General features: G+C 50.5%; 2 protein-coding genes across 5 annotated transcripts in view; one reads left to right on the forward strand and one right to left on the reverse strand.

The window, feature by feature from the left end:
• Window positions 1-22,172, forward strand: part of NUFIP2 (nuclear FMR1 interacting protein 2) — a 58,762-nt gene that overhangs the window by 27,392 nt on the left and 9,198 nt on the right. For 2 of the 4 annotated variants that reach the window (XM_054848017.1, XM_054848014.1), the window contains 2 exons: window positions 6,268-6,300; window positions 6,862-14,346. In XM_054848017.1, coding sequence (XP_054703992.1) covers window positions 6,268-6,300; window positions 6,862-6,914 — 86 coding nt within the window. In that variant the 3' untranslated portion in view covers window positions 6,915-14,346. Of the gene's footprint in view, window positions 1-6,267; window positions 6,301-6,861; window positions 14,347-22,172 lie in introns of those variants that run through there. The other 2 variants (XM_054848015.1, XM_054848016.1) reach the window with 2 other exon arrangements.
• On the reverse strand, window positions 16,724-21,963 carry CRYBA1 (crystallin beta A1). The gene is made up of 7 exons (XM_054848020.1): window positions 21,948-21,963; window positions 20,487-20,551; window positions 19,776-19,895; window positions 19,410-19,528; window positions 17,687-17,828; window positions 17,057-17,199; window positions 16,724-16,918 (listed from the first exon to the last, which is right to left on the reverse strand). The coding sequence occupies exons 2-7, from the start codon at window positions 20,529-20,531 to the stop codon at window positions 16,771-16,773; spliced, it is 717 nt and encodes a 238-aa protein (XP_054703995.1). The 5' UTR covers window positions 20,532-20,551; window positions 21,948-21,963; the 3' UTR covers window positions 16,724-16,770.

Consider the following 22,172-nt stretch of genomic DNA (forward strand, 5'->3'; position numbering starts at 1 on the left):
CTTCAAAGTCTGGCTGCTCTTAGTTCTTCTGAACACAGGAGTTAATTACTTTCGATAGCAAGAATGGACACCTAAAGCACTCTTTAAAATACTGTTTTCTGCTCTTTCTTTGCCTCTGCATGTGAATGCTCTTACCTTGAGCATCCAGAGCAAGTGCCCTTGGGATGCCCTGGGGAGATGGGTTCCTGCCCCACCACTCCTCCGTTTGCTGACTTCTTTTTCAAGCTGTGTTTGTGCCAACTTGAAGGTGTTACTTAGGGGTGAAAGATGATGGATGTTTCTAATCAGTGTTGTCGTTAAGGCAGTGATAGGAGTGCTCCCAACAGCTTGAGCTTGTCTTTGTCCTACTTAGTCTTCCGGTGTTATTGGTAGTTTACAAAGCAGGAGATAAGTTTGGGTCTTAGTAGTCTTCTGTGATGATGTTGGGTGTTGCTGTGTGTGTTCAAGTCCAACCCAACGGGTGAGTTGGGTTAAGCAGTATTGGGAAGACGATGCCTTCCTCTGCCCCATGCAGGTGGAAAATGCCATCACCTCTTCATGGCCATGACCCCACAGCCAGAGCCCCACAGGTGAGCTCCTGTGGCACAGCGTACTGCAAAATGGCTAGAAAGCGGAGCTGCCAGGATGTGTTTGCAGGACAGCAGTGGCGTGGTTAATTCCCACGCCATCCTCTGCGTTTATCTTGGGCTGTTTTCCTGAGGTCCTACTCCTAGCCAGCCCGTTCCTCTGGAATAGGAAAGGAACGATTTCACTCACTTATTTTTCACAAGCTGCCTTTCCCTCCTGCCCGCTCAGGAGAGCGTGTGGGTTTGCCTAGGCCAGCATTAGGGTGTCCTGGGCAGCTGAATTCTCAGATTGTTTGGTTTTGATTTCGAGAGGAGAGTGAACTTCTCCCTCTTCAGATTGATCTGTTTGCTTTGGAGCAAAGTCTCGATAGTTTGATCTTCAAATCTGCCCTGCCTCTGGGGTCATGGACACAAAGAGAAATGATTGTGGGGCAAGGACAGGGGTGAGCGCGGAGCACTGGTGGGGTCCTGGTGCGTTCCCTACCCCGAGCTCCTCTGTGTAGTTCATGTGCAAACTACCTGTGGTACACAGATGAAGCTCTACGTGTCGCAGTGAGGAACGGGCTCTAGCGTGAGCGGTTGCAGTGCTTTGACCTGCCTGTCACAAGCTTGCACCCTTGTTTGCACTGTTTGTGTCTGTGGCTGTGATGGGGTTGTGTGGATCCTCATTTTGGACTGTAAATAGGCTATGGGAAAGCCTCCAGCTCACTTGGTAGCTTTGTTCCAGCAAACCAGGCTTTCCTGTGCACGGTTTGCCCAGTGACTGCGAGGGGCATTACAGATTGTAATTGCTCCATAGCTTCCCTGGGAAAGGATGGATGGAGGAGGTAACGCCCAGGGTGGGCTGGCTGTGGTACAGAAATCCTGTTTAAACCACCGCAGCACCCTGCGTGGTGGCAGGGCTGTGCTGGGGTGTAAGGCTGGGTGGCTGCGGAGCAGAGCGAGGTCCTGGTGGAGGAAGCTGTGCTCGTTTGCACATGCCCACATTGCTTTTTCCCCAGAAGCCAGGGCACTGGGAGTGTGCTGGCAAGGCTGATGATGCGCCCTCCTGTTCTTTTAGATGTTTTTGTGCTGGTTTCCTCTGTGCCCCTGCTCCGTGCCATGCTTTTTTCTTTTTAAAGGGCAGAAAGACTCCCATGATCATCTGATCTGCTTGACTGCAAAGCATGATCCTTCAGCGTGGCTGCCTTCCTTGACAGGCTGTGCTGCTCAGTGTTTGTGACAGTGCCTTGAAACACTCGCGGGTGACATACCTGATTTAGGAAGGTAGATCTGATGCAGTTGAGTGCTGGTGGGGCTGCTGTTTATGTGGTTGGAGACAGGGGCAGTAGCTTAGTATGGGAGAATGGAAGGACCAGGAAGGGGTGATGCTCTCTCTTAGGGACATTGTCCCTATCTAGGTTAGAACTGAACCTCTGCCTCGGTGTGGCATTGCCAAAATCCTCATCTTTTGGAGGTAAAACTGGTTCTTGTGGATTTCTTGGTCCTTCAAAAGAGGAGTCTGGGTGTATCTTAGCTTTACTTCCATTGAAATCGGTGTCGTCTTCCTGCTTTAGTCCTCCTTTTAAAGACAGCTGGGGGAAACATTTCATATCAGAATAATTGTCAACGCTTTGCAGAATTTCGTTGTGTTTGGGCAGTTGCAGTCTTCCAGGCCAGGCTGTCTGTCGCTAACACTGGGCTCCGTATGTCAGGCCTTGTGGTGGGAAGCTCAGTAGTTTGCTTGTCCTTAGCTAAAAAGCAAATAATCGAGGTCTCCAGTTCAGCTGCACAGTAGCAAAGACCACATAGGTGGAGGAGAGGAAACTGCAGCATTTCCCTCTTCTGTCTTGCCCCTCAGTTTCTGCCTGTGCTGCTGCTTTGTTCCTTCTCTGCATCTCGGTTGCACCAGCATCTCTGCTCGCATGAAGAAGCAGAAGAGCAGCATGGAAAATAGAGCAAGACAGCGTGGGCCAGCCAGGAGTGGCATTCGCCGGAATGGTGAACTGGGTCAGAAGAAATAGCAGAGCTGTGAATTCAGCAATTTTCATCCTTTACATCAGGAGAGTGGGGGGGAAGAAAACAAACCCGCCTTGGTTTCCCATCCCCCTTGGTGGGAAAGGGTTAGATCTCAGTCTGTTGCTTATGGTCTTCTGGGGCCTGCGCTGTGAGGCAAAAGCTGATTTAATTCTCCTTCAAGTCTCTGCTTTTTCCAGTTGTCAGGATGAGTACAGTGTATTCAGTACAGTGATGAGTCTCCACAGCATTGAATTTCTAATCTTTGCTTTGTTTCTGGGGCAGTCCCCTAACTGAATTGTTGTGTCCTGCAGATAGAAACAGAAAAATCAGATGAAGATGGTCCATTTTTGTTGGTTTTTTTTTTTTTTTTTAGCTCTTCATTTTAGGGACAATTGCCAGTTTATATGTTAGGTTTATAAGAACAAAGAACTAGTACTGTGGCATTGTGCAGACACTTCTGTTCACAGGGGCAGCCTCTCTAGCAAGGAAAATGTGTATAAAAGTACCTATCTTAACAACTTATCACAGAAAGACTTCTTTCCTCTCCAAGGTTCTGTACCAGTCCTGCTATAAATTTTATTGACCTATGAGGAATCTCACCGCAATTCACCAGAGCGCACCTTGGTCTGTTCTGACATCAAAGCCTTCTTCCACTGACCCTTTGTTTCCGTGATAGTCCCCAGAAGAAGTGGTTCCTCTCCCTGGAGCTCGTTAGGTGGATGTGGCTGGGGCTGTCTAACCCGGGCAATTCCTCAGCAAGCTGGAGGGCTGTGGAGAGGCTGGATGAATGTTAAAAAAAAAAAAAAAAAAAAAAAAATCCTGGAAAACATGAGGTTGGGAGGTGACCTAGTTCTGCCCCTGGCTCGAAGTGGGGTTGGCTTTGATGGCGGATTGTGCAAGAGTTTGTTGATGGCATTTTCTCCAGCTGGGTTGGAGTTCGCTGAGAGGAAGCATGCCATTTCCCTGGCCGCGCGTTGTGTTTTGGGAATGGTGGCCTCTGTCTGTTGGTCAGGTCTTGACCTTCTTCCGCTTTGGAAAGCGGCAGTGCTAGGTTTTGGGTTGGTATCTCAGAGTCAGACTCACGGTGAGAATGTCCCTTTTCCCGTGCAGAGGTGCGTGATGGTAAGAGCTCTTGCTCAAACTCGCCCTGGAAGCTTTATCTAGGGAAAACGAGCTCAGGAAGAGCTCCTTGAGCCTGAGGAAGGAGGGCTGAAAGCAGGCATGGGGGCTGCCTCTTCCTCCGCCCTGCATCCCTGTGCTCGCTGCTCTGGTTAGCTGGAGCCAGGCGTTGTGCAGCGAGCGGTGGCTCTGCTGAGCTGCCAGTGTGCCAGGTCGGTCACTGCGGTCTGCCCACCCGCTGTTACACTGGTCGTGGCACTTGTCACAGCACCCGGGGTGGTTGTAGGTGACCTCAGCCTGTAACCAATCCAGAACCGGGAGGAAAAGTCACTCTAATGTAGTACCAAGTAAGGCAAAATAAATTGTAAAATCCCATCTTAACATTGAAGTAAAACCTTTCTTTTTCCCTAGTTTTGTGTTGCAGTTAGCCCAAGGTTTATTTTTTCTCTGAGAAGTTGTTTCACTTGGTAAGTGTGGTTATTCTGTATCCTGCTGCCCAGGTAGAAGGGAGGACTGTGCTCTTCTGATGGCAGATGATATTCAGTAACACTCGATATCACAGGCAGTTTGCTGATGGTCTTTGATTTGTAGCTTTGTCAGGCAGAGCATCCGCCAGCCAGCGTGTCCCAGCATTTGGGATTTACAGGATATGTTACACCACTCTCCCTCCTGGCTCTCCTTCTGAAGAAGGAGGAAGATTGAAATCTGAAAAGGTTGGGGAGTTTGGGTGTTGGTTTGTTAGGTTTCTTTAAAACAGTATTTTGACAAAACTTTTTTGGTGTGTTTTTGATAGTATCTCATTGTCTATTGTCAGGCACATCTTAATACAAGCAGTTCACGTTTTTGTGGTGTCCAACGAAGTTAGGACCAAACGGAGGTGCAAAAGAAAGCATGGTCTTTTGCATGGAGATACAGTAGTGCGCAGCGCTTCAGCCTCTGCCTTGTATTAGGTGCTCAAACGTTGCTCTAATGTGGAGGAACCAACAGCTTGAGAGTAGTTTTCCGTCCCCTGCCTGTAGGGAAAGCTGTTAAAATAGGTGATGTTCTTTAGCCGTTAGAAAACGATGCATCTAACCTCACTGAACGGAAAACTAGCTCTGCTGGAGGTAATTTTAGTAGCTGGTTCGTTTTACTTCTGGGGAATCTGCATCTGGCAGGTGAGGGAGGTAGTCTCTTGCTAGTTGTTACATCCCTGGGGGTGTTAGAGGCCGGTTACTATTTAGGGTTCCCCCAATGAAAGTGCAAAGTATTGCTGTTGTTATCGTGACGCAAAAATAACAGACCTCATAAAATTTTGTCAGGGCCTTCCTTACAAAAGACTTAATTGTGCGGAGAGGGCCGGCAGTATTTATTTGCATGCAATTTCCTGCCCCGGGGAGCTTGAGATTGTAGCGGACAAAGGACAGATGAAGGGTTGGAGAAGGGACGTGAACATGCAAGCGATTGATCGAGGTGACACTTGGCACACATCGTGCTGAGGCCATGAGTTTTGTAGGGTTTTTTTTCTTCTTCCTTTCCCATGCCGGTTAGTTTACTTACTGCCTTGTTTTGTGCTTTACTGCACATATTGTGTAGCTTAATAATCCATTGCTGTTCTCCGTTCCTAGCCCCTACCGAGGTCCTGGCACCCTCCTTTCTGGCAGAAAGGAGACTTTAAAGATTGTTCTTGCAGGTTGTGTTCGTACTAAGTGCTCCTGTTCTATAATTTTGTCTCTTAAATTCGGGCACAGGGTACGCTTATTGTCTTTGTAAATATTCTAGCACACAAAATTCCCACTTAATAGTGGCTAACTGTAGTTATTTTGAATAGGTCTCTAAAGGTGTGATTTAATTTGGGGGATTATTTTAAAGGGAAGAGTCTTCTGTTAACGTTAACGCAAAGAACGTTTAACTTTACTGCTATTTCTTAGATAAATGAAAGCATGTGTTCTTTCAGGGAGAATTGGAGAGAGTTTGTCTTTAGCCCACAAGTGTTGTAGAGGCAAAGTAGGGAAAGAGCTGCAGGCCAGAAGGCAGCCGTGTTTCTCGAGCATCGCACCTTGTTCTTGGATGATACGTTGGCAGCAGTTTCACAGCGATGTTAGCAGAGTAATCTTTGCGTGGTGCGCTTCAGCAGATGCGTGCTGTGAACCATGAGAAACTCGCTTTGTCCAGCGGTTCTGATTTCACACACGCTAAGCGTCAACTTGTAAAAATCATCTCTCCAGGCTACTTGTTGGGGCTGTAATGTGTGAAGCAGTGTTGGAGTCAGAGTAGTAAAGCCTGAAGTTAGATTGTGATTTGTAGGAGCGGAGAATGGCAGTGACGTTTCTGATGCTTGGTTTGGCCGTCTGACCCGTAAAACCCTGTTACGGCCGTCTCCCTGCCTTTTATCGCTGGATCATTCATGTCAAATTCATGCAGCGCTGTGGGCTGGGTTGGGGCTGCGCTGCTGGGCTGGACGGGGTTGGCTTTGTGTGAAAGCCTCGGCACAACTGCAAGCGGTGTCGTGCCACGCTCGGAAAATTAAAGCGTATTTGGAGTTGTCTCTAACGGCTGTGTAAAGCTGCGTAATAACAATGGTTGTCTTGTTTTGTCTCCACAGAAATGGAATCGGTTTGGAATTTGCAGAAGCAAGGTAAGGATATTGGGAGGAATAAATACCCAAATTGCTCTGTCCTGCTCTGTCTGTTGGGGTGGGTGTTGAGAGCGGGTTGTATTGGTCTCAGGAGATGCCCGAGTTCCGTTCTTCAGCGCTTGCTGGTCGTAGTCTGACTTTATCTGTGTTTCGGATCGCTAAAAGTCAGGACAGTAAGCTTTACCATAATAGTGGGGTGTTCAGAGAGAAGTAGAGTCTCTAAAAGAGAAATAAAACCAGTGTCAAATTAGATATAATGCATCTTCCCTGTGCGTATACAATAATTACTTTCTGGTGTTGGGTGTCGTGCCCAAGAATAAGCTTTAAATTCTGGCGTATCCCCACATTTTGCCTGTGAAGGTGTTCAGTGTTAGCTTGCGGGAGGAGCGGTAAGTGGAGACTCGCGTGCTGCTGCCCAGGGGTGTAACGTGGGGAGCAAGCGCTGCTCCGTAAGAAAGGAAGAGATTGTTAACGGCCAAGTACTTTGCAGATCTCTTCTGAATGTCTTCTGCCACGGGTCCTGAAAGTCGCCAGAAACTTAGGATTTTCCTTTCTTTCCAGATCCCACAAGGATAATCACTTACGATGAAGCCATGGATCGCCCGGATCAATGAAGGTAGCAAGACGAGACTGCCTGTTATAACCTTTCTGCAGCATTTGTGCTGTTCGTGGGGGACAAAAGGCTTTTATGCTCCTTCTAAATCTTCAGTGCAGCAGAGGAACCATAACTAGAATCACAGGATAATATATACAAATATATATATAGTTATTTAAAAATGGCAACTGAAAGTAATTAGACTTCTTAAGGAATCTGAAAATTTATTTCAACGAGACTACACACGTGATTATTTAATCTCCGGTACTGAATAGATTTTTTTTGTTTTTTTGTTTTGTTTTTGTTTAAAGAGTGAATGCAAGTGATTAACGAATACAGACTCAATTTACAAGCCCGGTTCTAAAGTTTCTGCTGTCGTCTACACGGGCAACAGCAACCCACTGGAGAGGCATTTCCACTTGACAAGGTTTCTGTTTCTTGTTCTGTGACTGTAGTGACACACTAATCACAGGGACATCAGGATGATTCACCATCCTTCATCTCCCCTTTCCCTTCCACCTCCCCATTTTTATTTTGTTTTTGGTTTGTTGTTTTTTCTGTTTTGTTTTCCATTGAATGCTGGAGAAACGCCTTGAAGTTTGCAGAGTTTCTTTTTTTTTCCAGAGAATTATAATCCGCATGTTTTGCCAGGAGTAAAGCAGCCAATCCTATGCTGGGGATATTGTCTTAAAGCATCATTCTTCTGGGGGAAAGATGGTAATACTGCAGTTCTAGGATGCATGGTGAAGTCACACAGTTGACCTGGCTCCGGTTACACGTTGGACTATTGCAACTGAAGAGTTCTTTCATTTTAAAAGACAACGTGCAAAATTAAGCAATCTGTTTAGGCATTTAATATGGAAAAAAAAAACCCCAACAAAAACCCACTGTTCCCACAGTTTAATGCCATTGTATTACTGGGAGCAAAAAAAAAAAAAAAGTATCTTCTGCTTTCAACTGTAGGTGCTTCATATTTGCTCTGTCTGTCTCCTAACACTAAATGTGCCGGATTTTTTTCCCATTTTCATTGGAAAACTGAAGCATTGAGTTCTGCTAACTTTCACCCTTCTTGAATTATTTTTTCTCTTTTAAAAAAAAAATCAAAAGAAAAAAAATGAAAAAATGAAAAAAAAAAAAAAAAAAAGAAAAAATGGGAATTTGAATCCTTTTCCATTTGTCCGTAGAATGCCAATGGCTGGGCTCCCCGCACCTGCCTGTTGGAAATCCTCTTTTATATTTTAATGCAGTCTGTGTATTTCTGGGCTCTGCTTCTAATTATCTCTTAATAAAAATATATTTTATTACAAAAATGGAGGACTTAGGAATGAAAATAATAATTTAAAAATTTAAAAAAAAAAAAAATCTCCCAAGGAAAGGAAAGCTTCCTAGCAGTGGTAGAGAAGGCTGAGCAGAGTGCAGGCTCCAGCTGTGTAACCCGCCCTGTCCCATTGCAGCTTTTGTAGTGCGTCCAAATCATCTTGGGGTTGGGTAGTTTTTCTGGGGTTTTGGTTGTGGGTTTTTTGTTTTAAAGGTGGAAAGTTCACAGGGTCCAGTGTAAGAGCAAGCAACGAACGAAGCAAAATGGGTTTTCTGACCTGCCCGAGCTCCATGCGTACCCAGCGCTCATCGTGGGTGTTTGTGGCTGAATACTGGCTGATAAATGTCCGGGCATCGAGGTCAGCAGCAGTTGGTGTCTCCAAATGTTAGACTGGGCCCTATGGGGCATTACAGGAAGCAGATAAGCCCAAAACTTTTGCCTACCCCTTGTTGCTGAGATTTATCCACTTCTTTTTTTTGTTAACTAGGAGTATGTAGCATGCATTGTTTTAATTGTTTTTATTCTTTTAATAAGATTGTTCCTGAATGAGACGCTTAGGTTCATGGTGGGACAATGAAACTTAATTCTGTACCTTTTGTAAGATTGCTAGCTTTCTGCCACGCTTAGTTTTAAAAGTTTGACTATGGATTGCCTACTCCATTTTATGTATAAAATACTATATAGTATAATACTGTAGTGTAATACTATATAGTAATCATGTATTGTATCAGTCCAGGTTCAGAAATGTGTGGTTGGCCAGTCGCAAATAGTTCTGTTTCACCTATAAACTGTACCACCTCTACGGGTGTGTGTAACTTGCAGATGTATAACATGTTTACAGATGTGCCCGACATCTAGTCCTCCGATGTTCCTATTTTTAATTCTGTTGAGTCTCCCAACTGCTTGCCAAAAGTCGGAATCGCCTCCGGCTCCGCTGCGGAAGAGCTGGGGTGTTCCTGAGCTTTAAAGTGTTGAACAAACTGGATGGTGGGACTGGGAAGACTAAAGTGGAAGAAATGTTTTGGGTTGTTTTTTTTTTAATTTTATTATTATTTTCAAAAAGTTGAAGGCTAATAGCAAAGTTTCCAGTTTGTTTTACTGGCTTTAAGGCTCTGCTGTGTATTTATTTGCCTTGTGTAGTCACTTGTCGCCTTAAGGGCTGGGTTCCATTAAAAAAAAAAAAAAAGGAAAAAAAAAAAAGACAAAAACAAACCCTGTTTTGCTTACCTGGGGTCTGCGCTGTCCTGGTGCCCCAGATCTGCCCTCGGGGCTGGCGCGCCGCAGAAGCTGAACAGCAATAACCCATGCTGAATCTGACCCTGCGCCTTTAGAAAGATCCGAGTCTTGCTGAATATTTGAGGACGCTCATCTTGGCCTAGTCCAGTCCGTCTTCTAAATAGCAAAAGAAATTCTGAAAGAAGCACGGTTCAAGCGATGGCTTGGGTTGGTTTTTCCCCTGATGTTCGTCCCTACTGCTTTTCCTCGCTGCGCGTGGCCCCTTGCCGGTGGTACCCATCCAGAGACCCTCTGCAGCTTCTCTGCTGTATTTCTGACCATCCTCTCTTCAAATGTCTGTCTGTCTGTCTCCGTGAGCTCCACGGTGTGTGCTCAGCGCTAAGCAGTTAGGAAATCCTCTCTCTGAGCTCCTGCAGCCAGCGCGGGCGGTGTTTTTGGGATAGACTATTGCCTAGAGCCAGGCAGGACCGTGGGAGAAACTTCCTCGTGCCGTTGTGTAACTCGCCCTGTCGCTGTCTGCAGTCCTCCCGAAGTCCTCACGCAATTCTTTACTGAGCACTTATTAAAAATATCTTAAGATTTAACCTGTTTTCTGATTATTTTTGTGTAAACTTATAAAAAAAGAAAAAGGATAAAAAAAAACAACAAATTGAGCTGTGACTAATTTAGCACATTTAAATAATGCTAAGGTGTTACTGATAAGTCTCATGTTTGGGGTTTGGTTTTTTTTTGTTTGTTTGTTTGACTCAGAGTATTAGTACTGTAGCATAAACCAAATACAGCCCGGGAGGGGGTGCAGCAGCCTCCCCTCCTGGGTCTGCACCCAAGGGTGTCTGTGCGTGCACGCGTGCGGGGGGGCGAGCGAGGAGCTGGCGGTGTGTGTGCATCTTACCTAAGGAGCGTGAGCATGTATTTATTTGTGCCATTGTTTTCATTACACTGAGTAAAGTAAGTTGTAAAACAAAAACCCTTAAATACGTGTAGTATCGGAAAGTGGCACTAAGGGTGAGATCGTGACCTATTTTTTTATTAGCTATGAAGATACTAATTCAGGTTAAGACTTCTCTCCCGTTTCTGTTCCCGTTGTGGGTCTGATGAGTCCCTTTCATCCGGTTCCCTTGCCAGGTTGTCTATTTATTGGAGCGAGGATTCCTGCGTGGGCAGGGGCTGTCTCCTTTCTCCTCGGGCCCTTTCCCACCGCTCTTCTGCCAGCAGGTCCTGTCTGGTGTCTCTTGTACCGCAACGCAGGCTGGAGTACGTACCGCCGGCCAGATCCGGCACGGGGTCTGCTTTCTCTTTGGTGGATCGGGGAGTGTTTCGTCTGCTCCAAGAGATGATTTAAAAACCGCTCTCTGTTCCCAGTGATGGTGGTTCGGGGACCTTCACCCTCTGCTCCTTCCTATTCCGCCTGTCCGGTGGCTTGGCAACGCGATGGCTTTCATGGTTTGGTTGGAGTTTGGTTTTGGTTTAAACCCACCTCAGTTGTCTGTGAAACATCTCTCTTGTCTCTGTGACGGTGTGGGTATAGCTCCAGGGCATCCACTTCAAACCGTTGCCCTTTCTGAACCGTAAATCCCGCTGTTTGCCTTTCATAGCTGCTGTGAACTTCTTTGAAATGTGGGGGAAAAAAAAAAAAAAAACAATTCCCATTAGGTTGCGAGTATGCCAGCTATTCGGCAGCTGGGAGTGGGTGACGGGTGAACCGGCTAGCTAAATCGAAAGGAAAATTGCTTCCTGCTAGGAAAAAAATAGGAAAAAAAGAGATGGAAGTTGTCCTCTCAGTTGCATGTATAATTAGTACTTTTCACCTTTGAGAGAGCGTTACCATAGCGCGATAGCATCCTTTCCAGAAGTGGCCAGTGGGTGACCTCAGGGACATCTGGGAGCGATCACATTCACAGGCGTCTTTCAGAACTGCTGGTAGTTTTCCTGTGCGTTCAGTTTTTGCTCTTGATTCAGCATTTTTCAGTAAATTGCTGTGGTGTCCAAAGCTTTCAGGAGTCTCGTCCCTAGAAGATTTTTCTGTACATACGTCCGTAGTGATTTGTTTTCCTTACAGAGGCTGTTTACAAGGGAGATGGTCGAGGTCAGGAGGGGAGAGAACAAGGCTACACCTAATTTAAAGCTGCTACATATTTTCACACCCGTGCGTAAGGCAGGAGGAGGACTAGGGCTAGAGGAGCGCTAGCGTGGTGGAGTAGCTAAAGAAGCCAGAGTACTTCTAGCTTTGGCCGCCACGAGAGCTTTTTTTTCCATGCGAAAAAACCCTAGCGCAAACAGATGAGAAGAAGGAACCTGGGCTGGTGCAAAGGAGCAGAAGATCTGGGTCCGTGCTGCCGGACGCGCTGCCTTCCAGAGATTACAGAGCTTTAGACATTTGCACAATACGTGTTACACCACAGGGTAAAAGGCTGGCTTCCTCGTATCCTGCTCGAGATCCTCAAAAGCGGCATCGCTCAGCAGCGCGACACCGAAGCGGTGGACATCTGGGGAGGTACAGGAGAGCTCCGCGGTGGCCTTGTGTGCTTGGGGCACGAGACCCTCGGAGGCACGCTGCTGGGGGTGTCGGGCTGTGCTCCGTCCTGGGACGGCAGCAAAACTCATCCCTGTGCTTTCACCAGGGGATGCTGAGCTGTATTTATCTTGACTGTTAATCGGAAAGCTTCGTAAAACGTGTCCAGAGCTCTAAAGCCATTTTGTAAGATAGCAGTGTCCCTTTTCTACAGCCTTATTAACGAGTAGACTATCTTTAAAAAGAAGAAAAAAAAAAATCAACTTCATTTCTTTCTGTGGTATGAAACTTGTGTACTGCGAACATATGAACGTTTAGCAAAAACAGAACTTAGAGTTTTCTTAAAAAACAAACAAAAAACCCAACAAAAAAAAAACCTGTCTGCTTTCCATACGGTCTTTCCTCAGGTGCTAAATAAGGGTTCCAAAAATGGATACTGCTTTAGGAGTTTCTGCTTTATTCTTAAAATACATATTTTTTTTGCTTAGGTGTTGTAAAGATATTTTAACAAGAATGTTTTTTTAATGTAAATAAGATTGTGTCTTTAATTTTTGTTTTATCTCCTTTTTGTCTATATTGAATAGTCTAATTTTCCTTTTATCCTTTTGAGAAGGACCCTCTTATGACCTTCCTCGAAGACATTTCATTAAGTGTTGCTGCATTTAAGAATGAATCTACAACTGTTCATTGTCTTGGATTAATGCTGCTGCTGCTATAAGTAACCCTGAAAATCAAGAATGTGTGATGCACTTTTTTCTTTTTTTTCTTTTTTCTTTTTTCTTTTTTTTTACGTGACCATGTAGTTCCTCCGCAGATAGTTGAACCCTCCTGTAACACAGCCACTAACTGCGGGTAGCGTGGGAACCGGGGTGTAGGAGAGGGGTGTACCTGATTTTGGTGCTGACCTACAGGAATTTCTATGCAAACGCAAGCAAAGGAGAACTCAACTTGAGAGAACACTGTGCTTTTTGGGTTTTGTTTGGTTCTTGGGTTTTTTTTTCTTTCTCTCCTTCCTTTTCTCAAGCTGCTATTGGAAGGGTGGTGCAAATCCCTGAGGTTTTCAGCTTCTCCTTCCTCCATGGCTGGCGGTGCAGGAAAGATGCCTGAGTAACTTGTAAGGTAGAAAAGTCTCAAGTATTGTCTCGTCTCTGGTTTTAATATTTTGTTTTCTATTTGAATCTATGGAAGGAAATTGCTCATCTCTGCAAAAAGATCTTTTTAATGCTTTATCTCAATGTGAAGTTAACCAGCAGTATTAAAGATTGCATGGCCTCCTTCCTGCCGTGCCCCCAGCGCTGGGCAGTCGTAGGCTCCTTCTCCAGCCGCCCTTGGGTGCTGGGGAGCGCTCAGTGCCCGGAGTGGGATGTTTTCTGAAAAAAAAAAATAAAAAAAAAGCGAGCCAGACCATCTACCCCACCGAAACCTGACGGCTGAGGCGTAAAAGCCCACGGCTTCGGGAGTGGCGGAGGGAGGTCTCGCTGCATCGAGGTGCTGCTGCGGGGCACGGGCAGGTCCAGACCCTCTCGTCTTCATGGGCGAGGAATTTACTGGAGGGGGAAAAAGGGAATTTACTTGACTGTTTAGGAAAATAAAGTACCTCCGTAAAGTGAGGGAAGAGTAAGGAAGGTCTGAAGTCGTATAGGAAAAATGCTTGGGAATTACAACTGCCTGGAAAATAGTATATAAATACTATAGGTCAGAACTCTCTACCTGTTTAATTAGTTTATTCAGCATCAATTTTTTTTTAGCCAGCGTTTGCTTTTTTACACACACGCGCATGTGCGTGTGTGTCCATCTGACTAAATGTGCCTTGCGTGCGTGCTTAGTCTTTCTGAAGAGCGTTTGTAGTGGTGTGTGAGCTGCTGGGACGTGGCGCGGGACAGCCGGGCTCCTGGCCGGCGGCATGATGACCGTGCCCCATCTACAGTCAAGGGTTCGTCACTGTCCCGGTGACCCATCGGATCGAAATAAGACTTGGACTCGAGCCTGCGTAGTGGCTGTCTTACAGTTTGGGGACGATGTCCTGCGGGATGGCACCTTTCCTTTCTGAACATGAGCCGTTTCCTGCGACTTTAGAGGGGAGTGAGGAGGGGAGAGAAAGAAGCTGCTTTGCTGTTCTCCTGCGGACAAAAATAAGCATTGCGGCGCTTTGCCTGCAAAGCAAAAACGAGTGAGGGGCTGGAACCGGCTTTTCTCTGGAGTTAGGGCTCTCTGCGGCGCCGGGGACCCCATTCCCTGGGGGATTTATTCCCTTCCAGGTTGTGGTTCTTGTTACTGTGGGTTTTTTTCAGTCTTTTTTTTTTTTTTTTTTTTTTGTAAAGGAGAAGTAAACACGCCTTGCTTAAAGTTAACAAAATAGAAACGCTTATGTTTGCAGTCAGTGACTCAGAATACGAAGCTGTGCAATTCTTGTTTCTTCATCTCTCTCCCAACTCACTTGCCCCAATGTGTGATTTCTGTCTGAGTCTTTCTGTACTTCTGCCACTGTAAATGTGAAAGCTTGCTTGCATTATTTTTTAGAAATGCATTTTGCACACTCGGGTTTCGCTGAAGCTCCGTGAAAAAGGTTAGTTTGAAGCAGATGAATAAAGCTATGCACATGTTTTGAAAGTTTAATTTGTGTCTCATTACCAGAAGTGACTTATCTGCCCTCTTTTGCATTCCTGTGCTGTCATTGCCTGCATTATCTTCACCATCTCGGAGGGTATGATGTAAGGTGACAGTTCTTTGCTGACAGCTGTAGCAGAAAACTGGCGCTTCTTGATTTTTTTAGTAGCCTATCTCTCTCCTTTGCTTTCTCTGTATCTCTCTGTATAGCTATATAAATATATATATTATTTTTTTATTTTAAAGAGCCTACTTTAGTAATTGAATTGGAGGGAGCGAGGTGTGCTGGCTTGTGTTTCAGATACACTTTGTACTGTCGGACTAACGAGTGCCCTTTTTTCTCTGGTGGTACCCGCCGGCGTGCAGGCGGCGATGGGGAGGGGATGGAGATCACTCTGCTGCGCTGCAGGCTGGCGGCGCGGGCAAACGCGAGGCTTCTAACGACAAAATTAACCGAAGAGAAACCCTACCGTTGTGTATTCCCCCGGTGAGGCAGGAGGGACAGGCTTCCTCGCTGTCCCCACGGCGGGGATGTGGTTGGTGGCCCACTGCAGCGGAGGGTGGGCTCCCGCCGGTCTCCGGGGCGAGCGCTTTATTTTGGTTTTGTTTCCCTGAGTTGGGTGTGTTGGGGTGCAGGTACCACCTTTGGAACCTTGTTGCTTAGCCCAGAGCCTTTGTGCGGGAGAGTCGGGATTTCATGACAGAAGGACCCTGACAGCTTTCTCCTCGTGTTCCCTTCGCCATGGCAGAAATTTGTACTAACTTGACAGCTTTTTTTCATACAGAACAGGGCTGCTTTTCTATCTACCATCACACGTGTACTTACACACCTTCAGCGGCTTGCCAGCCTCTGAGGGTCCTCAACTTGTTTACTGGGGGGACGGATGCCCCTCTCTCCCCCCTCCCCTGAATATTTCAGTGTTAAGGGCGGTGCGAAACACAACCGCGCGCTTCGACTCGGAGCTGGGGCCGGAGCCGTCTCCTCTCCCGCCCACCCTCGTCGATAAGTTCTCATTTCCTTCGGTTTCCCGGTGTGTATTAAAATCGCCGCGAGGGGTTGTGCTCTGCCTGCTCAGGAGCTGAATTACCTCTGATCTGCGGAGAGGGGCGGCCCCTCTTTGTTGTTGATGTTGTAGTGTGCGACCACACGGATCCGTAAAGGTAGAATTTGTTTCCTTCCCCCCCTCCCTTCCCGGTATTTCCGATTAGGTTAATGCACTCTGTGTGCCCAGCTGGAAGTGTAGGCGTTTTCCCGGTCGTGAGAGGGTGGCTAGAAGAGTTAGTGTAATACCTGCTGTAGCTGTGTCTGGCGCAGCCCCTTGCGCTGGTATGGGTGATGTCACAGACTGTAAGGATAGGTAATGTCCATGAGCTGTAATGGCATGATGTATCTTTACCAATGATGTCATACTTCACACTAAATGTTTAAAAAAAAGTTACCTGAAATTTTGTTTATTCTGCACCAACAGGTCTTCAAAATTTATCCAAATTTTATTATTTTATCAGGAAAAAAAGAAATTTGTGTAGATCGAATACGTTAAGACAGACAATAAGTGATGTAAATTGTTGAATAAAAATTTTAAAGTTTGTGGGTGTCAGCGTGACTTTCTTTTTTGCGCTCTCAGGGAGCACCCCTTGGCCCTGGGCATGCTGCGTGGCCGACGACTCCACTTTCGGTCCCTCAGCTGGCCACCAAGCCTTGAGCAGCGCTGGCCACAAAGCCTAGAGGAGCACGGGGCGGGTGGCTCTGTGTACGTGGGCACGGTGCCCTTTACCTTGAGTGGGGAAGGGGATGGCAGGGAGGAAAGGAAGCCACGTGGCTGCAGAGCTGCAGCGACCAAGGATTTGGCCGCTGTGTTTGTGTGTGCAAGGCAGTCGGGGGATGAACTTGCCTTGGTGTGAGCCCCACCGGGCTTTAGTCCTGCTTAAACTGGGCGTGGAAGGGTCTGGTCCCTGCTACTGGGATGGGGATGTGTGACTTCAATCCCAAACACACGACAGCAAACACCCACCAAGCTGGTTTATCTTTTTCTTTCAGTCACATTTATTGGCAATTGTGGCGGTTGGTACCGTTTGGGAGTGTTGTTCCATAAGCAGTTGCAGTACAAGAAGGGGGTTGTTATTTTGGGAGGGGGGTATTAGCACCAAGAGGGAGCCGGTGAGCTTTAGAAACCTTGCAAAGATGTACTGGAAAGTGAGGAGCTACTGCTGGACACGCCTGATGGATTGGATCTGGGAGGTCTGGGCGTGCGAACCCCACTCTCTCCAGTGCTTGTAGTCTCCTCCGTGGTGGTCGGACTCCAGGACGTACTGGTAGCCACGGTAGCCGGGATACTGGTAGCAAACCCAGCTGGAAGAAAAGAAGTTGTCAGTCGGCTGTAAGGGGGATAAGAGGTAAGCTAAGGGGGTTATGGGGTGTCCCCCCTCCAGCTGTGGTAGCACAGTGATGGCAGTGGGCTGTCCCTGCTGCCCGTGGCCCCTCACTTACGCGCCGCACTGGATCTTCATGGAGCCCACTTCGTTGTTGGCCCAGCCCATGGCCTGCAGAGAGGGGTAGTCGTCACTGATCTCCCACTGGCGGCCGATGAAGTTGTCTTTCTCGAAGACGGTGATCTTGGATTCCTTGTGATTCTGGGGGGGAAGAGCACAGGGTAAGGGAGGGGTGGTTCTCCCTCCCTGGCGTGGATGGGGACAGCGGGGTGATGTCTGTCCCTCCCTGTGGCATTGCTCAGAGGGTTTCCTGGGGGTGGCATGCGCAGCCCGAGGGAGGTGTTTAACTCCCCAGGGCCGGATTGGGGCAGGGGTTGGCCTGGGAGGTGGCAGTGACAGCCATATGCCACAGCTACTGTCTCAGGCTGGCCGTCCGCGAGCTCTGGCCTTGTACAGCTGACCCAGAAGTTCCCTTAAAAGTTTGAGAAAACAGGACAGCAACAGCAAATCCCACTGGGCATGGGAGGGGGAGAGCTGAGCCCACCTCGAGGGGCCTCTGCCACTTGCAGACCCCCCGGCATGGCTGCGTTTGCCCTTCCTAACCTCACTCCCTTGGCCTGGTGCTATTGCCTGGCACATTTTAATGGGATCAGAGACGTGGGAGCTCCGTCGGAGCCGGGACACTCACAGCGGAGCAGACGGGGCGGAAGGACATCAGGCGCTCGATGTGGTAGGCATTGCTGCCGCTCCAGGCGTCCCAGCGTGGGTACTCTCCCCTCTCCAGGATGAACTGCTGCCCGCAGAAGCCGGTGTGCTCGTAACCGACCCAGCTGCAAAAACAGAGCAAGGGCTGCCAGGGCTTCCTGCGGCAGCTCTGGGCCTCCTGCTCAGGGCTGGCACCGGGGCACAGATGTAGGTGTGAGGAGGAGGTTGGGGTCTGGCCTCTGCCCACAAGTCCAGGAGGAAAGGAAGCGGTGCTGGGTGTGTAACCGTGTCTGGTGCCTGGGGGGCTGCCTGCATGGCAGCGCCGGCATCCCCCGGTTGTGGTGGGTGATGGGGTCCCTCCCTCAAGGGGCCCAGCCTGCGAGGGCAGCTCGTTCCCCTAAAGCTTTGTGGTTATTTACACAGATCGGCATCGCGTTAGGAGGCCACAGGACCCCCCGGCTGCCCTTCTCTCCCAAAGGCCTGATTTCTTACTTTTTTCCCAATTACAACCTGGCACAGCTGGAAAGACCTGAATTCCTAATGCCTAAACCAGGCAGAACCCCTCTGGCTGTGGGCAGGGCAGGGAGCTGTTGCCTTCCCCCTTTTTGGGTCCCCCTCTTCGCTGAAAACAAAACATGGAGAGATGAGAGGGATGCCTCCGCCCCGCAGGACACATTTTGCAAGCCCTGGTGCTGCCCACACCAGAGCCTGCCTGTCCCCAGGGTGGGGACCTCTCCCGGGCACGTCCCCTTAGGGGACAGCCGCAGCGGAGCGGAGCAGGGAGGCCGAGGCTGGGCTGGGGACTGGAGGGAGGATGGCAACGGCTGTGCAGCCTACAGACCCCCTGCTTATGGGGTACGCGGGGTGCTGAGGCGCACGCTGAGCTGGGGGGGTCGAGGGCCTCTCGCCTCTGACCAAAACCGAGCCCTGACCCGTGTCCCGCAGTCAGCGTCCCCCCATGCAAGGTGAACAGCCTGATTAGGAACACGTCAACTGGAGCAGTGAGCTGATTACGGTGTGAGCACGCATGCCGCTGTAATCCCATTAGCATTACAAATCCTAAATATAGCAGCGCAAATCTATCTTGTCTGCTTCCCTGGCCCCAGCAGGGTGCTTGCCGTGGGGACCGCTCCTGACACACAGCGTCTCGGAGCAGCTCAGGAGATGTCTTGCCTGTGCCAGGGAAGATTCCCGTGCGCGGGGAGAAGCCTGGCTCTGCTCCCTACCCCTGTCAGCGACCAGCACAGGCTGCGGGAAGGGTCTGCTCTGGCCCTGGGAGAGCACGGGGCAGGGCTGGGCCCTGGGGCAAGAAAAGTGGTTCTTAAGCACAGTGTTTTGTGGGGTGACAGAGGCGGATGGGGACCAGGCTGAGCTCAAGAGCCACTCGCTGAGCACTGATCTTCGCTGCATCCTTGGGCAGCATCCCTGCAGGGCACCAGGGAGCTCCAAACCTGGCTGCTCCCAGACTACGGGAGGCAGTTTTGGATGATGCCAAAAGTGTTGTCGCCGTTCTCTGGCCCTGTGTCTGTGTCGGTGCTGCCCAGGGCTGGCTGCTCTACTCTGGCAGGGTGGGATCCCCTGTGCCTGGCTTCCCCTGCCTCCAGCTAAGCGGAGCGAGGACAGCCAGCCCTGCTCTGTGCTCAGGCACTCCTTGCCCTGCCAACCCTCCCGGGAAAGATCCCCGCCGCTGGCCGCTGGGTACTCACGCGCCACACTCCACCTTCAGGGAGCGGATGTTGTCAAAGCCGCACTCCATGATGTTTGGACAGGCTGAAGTGAACTCCATCCTCTTGCCCTGGAAGTTTTCTTGGTCGTACACAGTGATCTGGAACGGAGAGCGAGCTGCCGAGTTGGGAACTGCCCGGCTGTGGCCCCAGGCGATTCAGTGCCTCTTCGAGACGGAGGGTCACGCTCCGTCTGGGGAAGAGCCGGCAGAGGCTGCACCGGGCACCGCTCTGGGCTGGGACGCAGCCCCGCACACCTCTGCGCATCCCTGCACTGCTGGCCCCGCGGCGCCCTGCCTTGGTGTCGAGGGAGACGCATGCCAGCCCCCGCTCCGCTCTCCTGCTCACCCCTGCGGAGATCAGTTCCCGGGGCAGCGGTGCCGTCCGGAGAGAGGAGCGGAGCCGTTCTGGCGCGGGCGGGTGGCAGGGCTGTGGCTGGCGGTTCTCCCGGCCTCTGCTCCGAACGCTCTAGGGCAAAGAGGATTAACGGGGGAAAGGGCGAGGGGGAACTCCCCGGGGGGCTGCGGCTGATGCTCTCCTCTCCCGCGACAGCTCCAGGCTTCAGGGGGTGCGACCCCTCTTGTGCATGTGCTTCTCCTCGCCCTCTCAGCTCCCTCCTCGAACTGTGGCCCCAGAGCTGTTGCCAGACCCCTCAGGGCTGCTCCCCACCTTGCTCCACCGTGCCCACCGCTCCCTTTGCAGCCCCCATGCCTGCCTCTGCCTTCCCTGCCAGCCTGCCTGCACCAACAGGGGAGGGCAAATAACAGCATGTGGCTTTCGGGAACTGCCGTAACTGTCTGGCACAGGACGACTGGTAAGAGCAGGGCACAGCGGGCCAGGGGGCTGCAAAGAGGCTTATGGAAAACAGACGGGAGGTGTTTGAGCAGGCAGGAGGCAAGTTCCCGTGGGCAGAGGACAGGGGTGCCTTGCTTCCTGTGCTCCCCCCACTTCACTGCCCGCCGTGCAGCTTTTCTGGCCCTGGAGGACTGGCTCTGCCCCTCTCCCTGTCCCCCAACTGCACACCGGGAAAGGCGAGAGACAAGGGGTGCAAGGACGTACCTTCCACGGGCCCATGGGGACAGGCAGAGGGTTTGTCTGAGCCATCTTTGCTGCTGGAACGGTGTCTGGAGAAGGAAGGAAAAGCCATTTGTACTGCAGCATGCCCCTGTGCATCCCCACTGCCTGCTCGCGGGGCCAGGGGACAGCTCTGTGCCCGCTGCCCACAGCGCCTGTGCGAAGGCAGCTGCCGGGCTGCTGGGGACAAGCCATGCCAGTTGGTGAGACCCTCTTGCTAGCCACAGGATGGGGTGGGGGCACGGCAGGGGGCTCCGGGACACATCCAAAGCAGGGTGCTCCCTCCTCGCTGCCACAGTGCCCCTTCCCCGCTCCCGGCCATGGCACAGAGTCTGTGCGCCCACCGGGGCTCAGTGCCTGGCTCCCCCTTCCATTTCCCCAAGGCCAGGCCACTGCTAGGAAAAACACCCCCAAAGTGGTGTGTGGAGCTACGGCGGAGGTCACAGGCCACCCCACGCTTGGTGGTGTCCAACAGACCTGCCTGCTCCCCTCTCCCTGCCCTCGTGCCCTGGCTACGCCTTCCTTGCAAGGTGCGGTGGGCTGCCACGGATGGCCTCGGCTGACGGTGGGAGATGCCAACCAGTGTGCCGTGCCAGGAGCCGGGGCTGGATGGGTGCCAGGAGTGGGGTGCCCCACAGTAGAGGGACTCTCAACCACCCCGGCTGCCAGCGGGGACGTGTGAGCCTGTCTTTTGCCACGAGAAATGGCGATGGTCCCTCTGGGTGTCTTTGGCCACCAGGCAGGAAGGAGGAAGGGTGTCTGCCCAGGCGGCCGGCGGCAGCGGGGGCGAGCAGGGAGCGAGGTGGGAGAGGTACGAATTGGTCCCAGGACTCACCTAGCTCAGGCGGTTACTGCTGCTTTGCCCATGTAATGTTTGCCTACTTCAGCGGCTCGGCTTTTATAGGGTGCTGCTGGCCGGGAGCCGGTGCCAGCGTTTGCAGAGCCGTCAGCACAATGCTTGCTCTGGCATTGTCCCGCTGATCCCCGGAGATTTCAGCTGCTCATCCCCATGGTCTGAGCCACATTCTTAGGGAAAAAGAAAAAAAAAAAAAAAAAAGATAATAAAAAAAGAAAAATAATCGGGGCAGCTGTTTGCACAGATAATCTTGGGCACAAATGACTCAACAGTTTGACCACTCTGGCATTTTCCAGGGGCAATGCACCGCGCCATCACGGGGCAAGCGCAGGGGCTGGCCCGGCCCTGGCGCCCGTTGGCGCGGCAGGGATGGCACGGCACCCTCTCGGTGAGACCCTACGGGTGGTGGGCTCGGCTGAGTGCTTGCCGGACACCTCCGTCACCTTGCTCCACCGGCCATGGCAGGTCCCTGTCTCCATGTCGGTGTGAACACCCTCCTCCTACTGCGGCTCTGTGGCAGGCAAGGGGGGGCTGTTAGGCTGCACCTCCCCACTCAGTGGGAGCTGGCGTGGGGCCTCCCAGTCACTGGCCTGGTAGCCATGTCCCCACGGCCGCACCGAGCCCAGTGCTCGCCCACTGGCTCCACACTGCGCTGCCACCGCCCTGGCCCCAAGTCCAGGGGAGCCACCATGTGCCTGGGAGGCCTCAGGCCTGTGGTAACCATGGCAACAAGGCACCCCAGGCCTCAAGCCTCATGGTAACCATGGCAACCAGGTCTCGCTCCCCCTTCTCTGCAGGGCCCAGACAGGGCGGGT

The sequence above is a fragment of the Grus americana genome, chromosome 19 (genome assembly GCF_028858705.1).
Source record: "Grus americana isolate bGruAme1 chromosome 19, bGruAme1.mat, whole genome shotgun sequence".
NCBI classification, from domain to species: domain Eukaryota; kingdom Metazoa; phylum Chordata; class Aves; order Gruiformes; family Gruidae; genus Grus; species Grus americana.